We start from the raw sequence: 9204 nt of genomic DNA, 5'->3' as shown, positions 1-9204 counted from the left end.
GCAGAGGAACCATAAAATAATCAGACAACCTGCACGTAAAGCAGAGGAACCATAAAATAATCAGACAACCTGCACGTAATGCAATGCAGAGGAACTATAAAATAATCAGACAACCTGCACGCAATGCAGAGGAACCATAAAATAATCAGACAACCTGCACGTAAAGCAGAGGAACCATAAAATAATCAGACAACCTGCACGTAAAGCAGAGGAACCATAAAATAATCAGATAACCTGCACGTAATGCAATGCAGAGGAACTATAAAATAATCAGACAACCTGCACGTAAAGCAGAAGAATTATAATAATAATGATAATATAATAATAACAACAACAACAATAAGGCATACTGCAAGTACATACGAGTCCCCTTGTAGACTTGATAGTGACATCCAGAAGATTATGATGGGCTGAGCATGTGGCTAGAATGGGTAGAGGAGAATAACTGCATGCGAAATTTGGGTAAGAAAACCTCATGGAAGGCTGAGAAAAATACGGGAGGATAACTTTGGGCAGTTGCACGAAACTAGATGAGGACAGAATCCAGTAGCGCACTGTGGTATTGAGAGTGTTCTGTTCTGTTACGATGGTGTTCTTTTTATTGCTAGTGGGGTGGGACTAAGTCCCTTGTACTGCGGCCACTTCTAGCCTATTGTACCAGCCCCAGATGATAGGTGAGGGTGATTGTGGAGCAATTGGTGGAATGAAGATTGGCAGGGGAAACCGAAGTACTTGGAGAAAAACTGCCCCAGTGCCACTTTGTCCACCACAAATTCCACTTGACCAGACCTGGGATCGGGAAGCCAGCGACTAACCGCTTGAGCTATGGCGCGGCCTACAACAGTGTTAGTTCACACATTACCATGATTCTAGTCATCCTGACGCGTGGGAGCCCCTTTAAGGAGTGTCTGGAGGCAAAAGGATAACTGCAGTCATAAAATGTACAATTCAGACAATCTGGGAATCAATTTTGGACCAAGTGTTCCTGCCTTCATATTGAAATCAATATCACCTTTATACATGCCGTTGCCTAGGTAACGGAGCGACCTGGGTTTACATTTCGGTGTCATGGGAAGAAAGTCCCATGTCATATAGCACAGACTTTGTTCCATGGCTGTTTAATGTCACATTTTTAGTGTCAATAGTACGTAAAGATACGCGTATTTAAAGTGAGGGTAATTGTGAGAAAAGTTTAAACACACACAGAATATTCAAAACAATAGAAAAGGAGGAATGATTAAATAGAAATAAAAATTCTGAAAAAAAAAATGTTTTTCTGAATTCTTACATTTTGTACACTCTGTTGTATCTGAAAAACAACACTGCCCTTATCCTCTTAAAATGTGTGTCAAGATTACTCTACTCATGTCAGTAAAATGTACAGGATGTGCGGACTCTAAGAAAAGGAAACCCTTTTCCCATTGCATAACAAAACAGAGTCAATCTATATCTAAGTTCAATCTCTCTTATATTTAAAATATACGAAAGTAATTTAAGTTATAATTGTTTTGTACTCACCATCTTTTTCAGTTAGCTCCAAGGTGGGAGAAACGGAACAGAACTGGGACTCTCTTTTGATATCTGTGTGAGGTGACTAATTCAGTACTTCTTAGACAATAAATAAAGTAACCTACTACATACTCCATTCAGGTAGCAGAACTGCTTTAGCTTACTTTCTACAACACAGAGGGATATCACTGATTGATGCGTCAAGTTGTCCAACCAGAGCATAAAATAAAATTATACTCGTTAATATAGCTACTACATTCAAAGGCAGAAGAGCTTACATTTAATAAAAATCGTGGAAGCGCTCATGTAATTAAAATCACTCCTGTTCAAATAAAATTGCATTCACGGTGTTAACTGTGAGTCGACTTAATGCATTTCCACGAAACATGTAAGTGGTTCATATGTGGTCAAACGTGACTTAACCCCTTCAACGTCACAAACGTGCGACATTGTTTTAAATATTTATCTATGTCAGGTTTATTTAACAGTCTCAGCGAAACGAGTCTGCGCTGTCATTTCCAGAAATTACAAAATTGTTATGTAACTCTGCGTCATGAGATATTTACTTTTATTTTCATGAATGCAGCACAGAACAAACTTACGATTTATGTAGCTATGGAGTATCACACATAGCAGCTCGAAAGACATAACAGCTAGTATTTACTCTACTCCGTGGCATGTAGTCCGCAAGCGAACTATACCGACCGAGCGACCGCCGCTTGTCGGCAGAGTTAGTGCCAACTTTTTCGGATAGAGGGTGTCGCGTGGTCAGCGCAACAAATCCCCACGGCCGTTAATCTCGGTTTTCTAGACCCAGCTGAGGTGGTCTAGGGGTAAGACACTGGCGCATGGCCCAGCTAGCACCTCTAGGTTTAAATTATTATATCGCGTAGTTTGAAAAGCCCTGAAGCTTGTTTTGACTTTCCGTTATTATTACGCACAACTTCCTTTACTAAACCTAGAAGCACTAATCGGTATGTAGGTCATCCTTCCTGTAACACAGAAACCAATGAAGAACTTAGCAGCATTACCTGGTCTGACGTCCCTACGAGGGCCATATGGGGCACCGTCACTGTCCTCATCGTCTGGGTCCGGAGACTGATCGTAGCGACCTTCCTGCATCGACCAATCAGCATTCATCGTGTGGCGCTGCGCGCCGTCTCGTTTTCTCGGCGATGTCAAACGTCGCAAAATGGGAGCTGAGAGGATTAGCTCGTAAATCTAACAATATTTCTTACAAGTCTTGGTTTGGACCAGTTTTATAGAATTTCAGTACTTAAATAAGTACATTACATAAGCAAGTAAGGGGCACGCGGTAGCTTAATTGGTTGAGGCACTTAGCTACAGTCGAAAGATCGCGGGTTCGAGTCCCAATGAGGTGGATTTTTTTCAGTTGATCTGATCCTTCCAGCCGCACCAGGAATCTTCCTGGGAGGCAAAGGGCCGCCGGCGCCTAAGGCTGGACACCTCACCGCCATCTGTGAGCCGAGGAGCCTCGACGTCTCACAACCTTATGGGCCTCCATGGCCTGTTACAGGGATAGTTACACCTTTTTTTTTTACAATATAAGCAGATATATACGCAGTGAAATGATCAAGAACACATGTTACAAATTTGTTACGTCATACTGGATTTGACGTTCTCGTGGCAGTGACTATTATATGACGAACTGTAGCCTGTTACTGGCTTACCGACGTTTCGGAGGCGCACGCTGTCTCCATCTTTAGGATCGAAGAAACGAAAAACAGCAAGAAGAACCCTGTCTGCTGGATTCTTACTTAGTTTACCCTTCGGCCGTGAATATGGAGGCAGTAAGTTCCTCCGATATGTCTGTAAACGTCTACCACGCTACACGGCATCACATTCACAAGACAGAACTCTTTATATTTAAATTTAAACAAATTCATCCGTGATATCAACTATGACTCAGTAACATATAATTTACAAAAAAAAAATTAATTAAATTTTGTCATTTCTAAATAAAATGACTACAATTGAAAGACATTACGGGCATAATGCCAGAGTAAGAACATGAAGAGATCCTCACCTCACGCGATGGTGGGACAATCCGGGGAAGGTGAAGATAAGTGTCCATGGAAATATGCAATTAACAGTTACGAAATAAGCAGATGAAAGTCTGAATTACCCATATTTAACTATTTTCGAGGGCAGCACCTATTTTAAAAATGACATGGGTTTTTATTGTTTACCAAATTCCCGTATATTTTAGTATACACTCTGGTCCAAACCAACTTAAAACATGAAACTGATACCACGAGAGAGTGGTACAAAAGTAGCACCTCGATTTCCCACACATCTGAGGAGCCCATGTGATGTTTATACTTTCTTATTCGAATACCTGTTTAGTGCAAACAGTGCAGGTCTAATTTTCTTCAAATTATCAAATACAAGACTTCAATCAACTGTAACGGACCTGGCTTGTAAACATAAGTTTTGAGGTACGCTTCACAATTTTGAAACCACTACATACAACAGCCAGCCAGCCAGCCAGCCGGTTAGGGATTGCCTCAGTTTCTAGAGAGAAACCACGTACACAGAAACACTCGGGATATGAATGCAGTTTCGAGATAAGGCTCTGACACGGTAAGACAATGCAGCTGTTCTCAGGAGAACATAGAACTTTGTGTACAGAGAAGGTTGACAAAAAGACAGAAGGAGACTCACCACAGACGAGGAACTGTAATGTATAATTTCCCATGATAACAATAAAACTGCGTAGAATGAAGACCTTATTTATTTCTTTACTAGAAGTGCATGACAACGTGCAGCGATAATAGAGGGGTGGGGAAGGAAACGTGCAATTCCTAAACGAGGAGAGGTCAGAATAGAAATGCTATTCTGGGTTGATTTTGATTTAAGACCTAATTCTGAAGTATGGAGGAAATTGGTTAACAATAATCATAAACTTCTTTTGGCTTATTTTGGACTTCACCCATCGTCCGGTATATAAAAAAGACAAGTCCAAAATAAGCCAAAAGAAGTACAGTATACACCATCGTCAAAAAATAATCATAAACACTTGCGAATGTTGGACATGCAATATGAGTTTGAGGGTGGGGGGGTGAGAAATAAGAGATACATTAACATTTTTGGTTCGAAAATTTCACGAGAGAAGGCCATGCGAAAGATATAGGTCTAGTAAAGTAAGTAAAAAAAAGTAAAGGTATCCCTGTAACAGGCCGTGGAGGCCAATAGGGTTGTGAGATGTTCAGGTTCCCACATTTTCTAGACAATCGGCTCATAGATGGCGGTAAGGTTGTCAGCCCTACGCGCCGACAGCCCTTTACCCCAAGAACATTCCAAGAATATTCCTGGTACTCATTTCTGTTAGAGGCTGAGTCGACCCCAAGGCCATAGTGCGGCTGGAAGGATTAGGTCAATTGAAAAACAAATCCAATGACCTCATCGGGACTTGAACCCGCGACCTTCCGGCTTGTAGCATAGTACCTCAACCAACTACGCTACCGCGTGCGCCGTAGAGGGCGTAGAGTTAACGAATTATTTTGAAAGTCTCACGTGAGGGTTCAATGGTAGATTTTATAAAGCTGGCATGAATTTTTGCTTCAGATGTAGTCGTGAAACTGTCAGCTGTTTAAAGAAGGCCTTGTGCCGTAGGGAGAATCTTCTTTTATTTCCTTATTTCAGCACACCATCATGAAAGCCTGTCTTCTTTATAAAGACGGATGTTTTCCGAAAAGATAATACCGCGATCCTTTCATGGATGGACATGCCTGGCACTGGCCGAATATACAGAAGTATCGAAACCAACACTGGGATCGTGGGTTCGAATCCCACTTGAGGCATGGATGCCTGTGTCTGTTTATTCTGTGCTTGTGTTCTGCGTAGAGGTAGTGGCCTTGCGACGGGCTGATCCCCCGTCCAAGGAGTCCTACCGACTGTGTATAAGATTAAGAAACTGAAATCCTACCCAAGATCTAAAGGTTTGTAGAGCCATAGATATATAGATAGGTACATAGATAAATAGATCCAAACCACATGACGCTGGCCACGATATTTAGAAGAAACCAAGATTCGAACTACAATATACGAGTACTTCTAGAACTGTACCACAGATAGCCTACTCGGACAGCGTCAGGAGGTTAGTGGGCCAGGTAACAGCCAGGCTGCCGGCATGCAAAATGCTTTTCCTGTTTCTTTCTATACAATGCATCTAACTATATAATAAATCTACTTAATTATACTGACTTCCTCCGAAAGAAACGTAAAGGGGATTTAAATTCAGGCATGACACGGAGACCACTAAAACATCCAGATGTGATTCAGTTCAATATCTCTGGTCGATAAGTCACTGTTTCCAAGGTTTCGTTACTACAGAAACTGTCATTGGTTCCTGCTCGTGAAAGGGAAATCACACAGATCCCTAATGCATAAAAAGGAGAATTATTCTACTGTTGAAAATATCACTGATCCATGAAGTAACGAGAGAACAAGGTCGGATTCTTTGCCAAAAAAGAAAGCTGGGAATTTTATAAAAACAATTTATGTAACAACTAATCACACTTTCATGCTCTTCAATACTATAAAAAAGGAACGGTTACATGGTAAATAAGTATAAATGCAGAAACCTTCACCTCCGAGGAAAGCTAAACATAAATACAAGATGTCCCTTCTTTAGTAAACGAAACATTTTTAGTATTATACCCGTAGCATGGAAGCGATTAGGCTTAGGGACTAGTAATAGCTTCTCGATTGCACTTTGCGACACAACGTTCAGCACTCATGTTTCGTATTATGCAAGCCCTTGGTTCAAATCTAGACCCGGAGATCAGCTATGTTTCGGGGTATTCTTCAGTCCCGCCAGGAAAATGCCAGGGCAGTGACTCAAGCTACGCTTCGAACGCTTCCTTCCAAATCCTTTCCAATTCGCTGTTACTTAATCATCCTATCATCAGATTCAGAGGCACACGGTAGCGTAATTTGTTGAGGCACTGTGCTACAAGCCGGAAGGTAGCTGGTTCGAGTCCAGATGAGATCATTAGATTTTTTAATTGATCTAATCCTTCCAGCCTCACTATGGCCCTGGGGTCGACTCAGCCTCTAACAGAAATGAGTGCCATGAATCTTTGGGGTAAGGGCGGCCGGTGCGTAAGGCTAACAATCTTACAGCCATCTATGAGCCGATTGCCTAGAAAATGTGGGAGCCTTGACGTCTCACAACACTATGGGCCTCCACGACCTGCTATAGGAATAGCTTTACCTTTATCACCGGATGCTATGTAGCCTGACTAACGACAAAGTTGTTAAATAAACATCTTCTTATATTACTTTTCTTATTAATCCATATGTCCTGTTTCCCATCAGAATTAAACTGGAACTATGGATCTTACAGACAGTGGCTAGGACTCCTTGGACGGGGGATCAGCTATGCTGCAAGGCCGCTTCCTTCACAGAACAACACAAACATACAAGCAGAAGAAACGAGGGAATACATCCATGCCACCAGTGGGATCCGAACCCATGATTCCAGTGTTTAAGCGGGAGAAATAAAACATAAATGAATTCCTTTTCGAATTGTCAGGCACCATTGTAAGCGATACGGATATCTCTATATATAGTATGCGGTTTGTGTGTTTGTAAGAATGTGGATCAGAGGATGGCGTATTTAGTACTGCAGTCTCGACATTGTCCGAAAAGTTAGCGCCTAGACAGCAGGGCGCATATTCAGTGAAGCCTCGGCATCACTCATATTCACCCGCCTTCTTCTGACGGCGTTCAATGCGAGGATGTGCTGAGGGATAAGTGATAAGATTAGGAACAGTTTTCCTTGCCTACGGAGAGAGAGGAAGAGAGCGTTGAAACAGAACAACGGATATCCTTAGCAGTCGCCCCACTTCGCGCGCCCGTCTTCCGTCCGCCAGCTACAAGACAAGACTCCGATGGAATACACACGATGCGACAAGTGATCTGATTGGCGGATTGGCTACGTGGCCAAGTAACGGTACTTCGACGAATAGTGGCACATCTTATACACAAAATTCGGAAAGTTAAGTGAGAATTTTTTGTAATTGCTAGTGGGGTGGGACTAAGTCCCTTGTACTGCGGCCACTTCTGGGCTATTGTACCAGCCCCAGATGATAAGTGAGGGTGATTGTGGAGCAGTTGGTGAAATGAAATTGGCAGGGGAAACCGATGTACTCGGAGAAAACCTGCCCAGAGCCACTTTGTCCACCACAAATCCCACTTGACCAGACCCAGGATCGAACCCGGGCCGCCGCGGTGGGAAGCCAGCGACCAACCGCTTGAGCTATGGCGCGGGCAAGGGAGAATTTACTAACAAACAGTTTTATCTATGTTCTATTTTGTTTAAGTTCCTTGGTTTATTTAACGACACTTTTCTACCACAAATTATAAAACGTCAAATGGGAGAATAGGTGCGAGTGTTTAAGTGGGAAAAAGATGGAAGTAGCTTGCGGCTCAGTCTGAGACAAGTATAGACTATCCAAATACTGCCATGGAAAGACTCAGGAAGATCACGAGGCCTACAATGGAGCGCTGAACTTCGACAGAGTTCGGTACTCAACCTCGACATAGCAATAGAAGCATGTAACTTACAGCAATTCNCCCAAAGAAAAGAAGAAAAGAAAATGGGGCGATACCGTCAGCCGGAATGCAGAAGCTTTTGAGATACTATTTGAAATTCATCTCCGGATGTGGCAGGACATGGATGGCTGGCTGGACACTGTGGAGAACGTCCTTGTTTAACAATACACTGCTGCACTGCGTCACAAGGGACGTGGAGATGGCATACACAGTCCGTTCCTAGCTCATGACTTACACATTAACAGGACGATGCAAAGCACGGAATATAAATCCTTCCATACTCCCCAATAAAACAGCCTCAACGTATCACCACAAAGAATTAAAATCATGTTTCACTTTTCACAGACACTAAAAGGTCAATTATAAATGTGTAATTCCAAATATTATCAAATACATTTTCCATATAAACAATCAATTATTAAAAAAAGGAGTGTAAGCATTTTATTCGTACACAGACCGTGACGCCGTGTGTTTTGTACAGAATGGAACGTTAAACGATACTTACTTATTTATTCATGCAGCTGCGCCCTTCTTGAGGAGCCGCCAATTTTTCAGCTACTGAATACTAAAGAATTTCTCAGCATTGTATGGAACCCGAAGGTTCATTACCGTGTTCACAAGAGCCCTACACTGGTCCCTGTCTTGGGCCAGATCAATCCAATCCATCCCATCCCATCTCTCTAAGATCCATTTTAATATTGTCCACCCACCTACGCCTTGGTTTTCCCAGTGGTCTCCTTTCTTCTGGCTTTGCGACCAATATCCTATAAACATTCCTCTTACCCTATTCGTGCTACAAGCTCTGCCCACCTCATCCTCCTTGACTTGATCATTCTAATTATACATGGAGAAGAGTACAAGTTATGAAGCTCATCAATTTGCAAGTTAAACGGTACACACTTTAAAATATCCGGCATTTGTGACATCACAATTTATAAAGAATTAATGTAATGCAAGTTGAAATTTCAAAGGAAATTTACATTATCTTTTATGTAAACTGTCAATGTTTACCGTTGAGGAGAATATTTGGACCGAAGAGAGATGAAGTGACCGGAGGTTGGAGAAAACTGCATGAGGAGCTTCATAACTTGTATTCTTCTCCAAGTATAATTA

At 42.1% G+C, this 9204-nt stretch overlaps 1 protein-coding gene across 9 annotated transcripts in view; it reads right to left on the bottom strand.

Moving 5' to 3' along the window:
- The window catches only part of LOC111865176 (probable Ras GTPase-activating protein), a 569826-nt gene that overhangs the window by 226469 nt on the left and 334153 nt on the right, over positions 1-9204 (bottom strand). For 4 of the 9 annotated variants that reach the window (XM_023852975.2, XM_023852977.2, XM_023852978.2 and 1 more), the window contains one exon: positions 2541-2708. The exons of the other annotated variants lie outside the window; for them this stretch is intronic. In XM_023852975.2, the coding sequence (XP_023708743.1) occupies positions 2541-2708 (168 nt within the window). The remainder of the gene's footprint in view (positions 1-2540; positions 2709-9204) is intronic. 9 annotated transcript variants of the gene reach the window in all.

Source organism: Cryptotermes secundus, unplaced genomic scaffold (assembly GCF_002891405.2).
Source record: "Cryptotermes secundus unplaced genomic scaffold, Csec_1.0 scaffold238, whole genome shotgun sequence".
NCBI lineage: Eukaryota > Metazoa > Arthropoda > Insecta > Blattodea > Kalotermitidae > Cryptotermes > Cryptotermes secundus.
The sequence above is the reverse complement of the archived record's forward strand: the minus strand, read 5'-3'. Positions and strand labels throughout refer to the sequence as shown.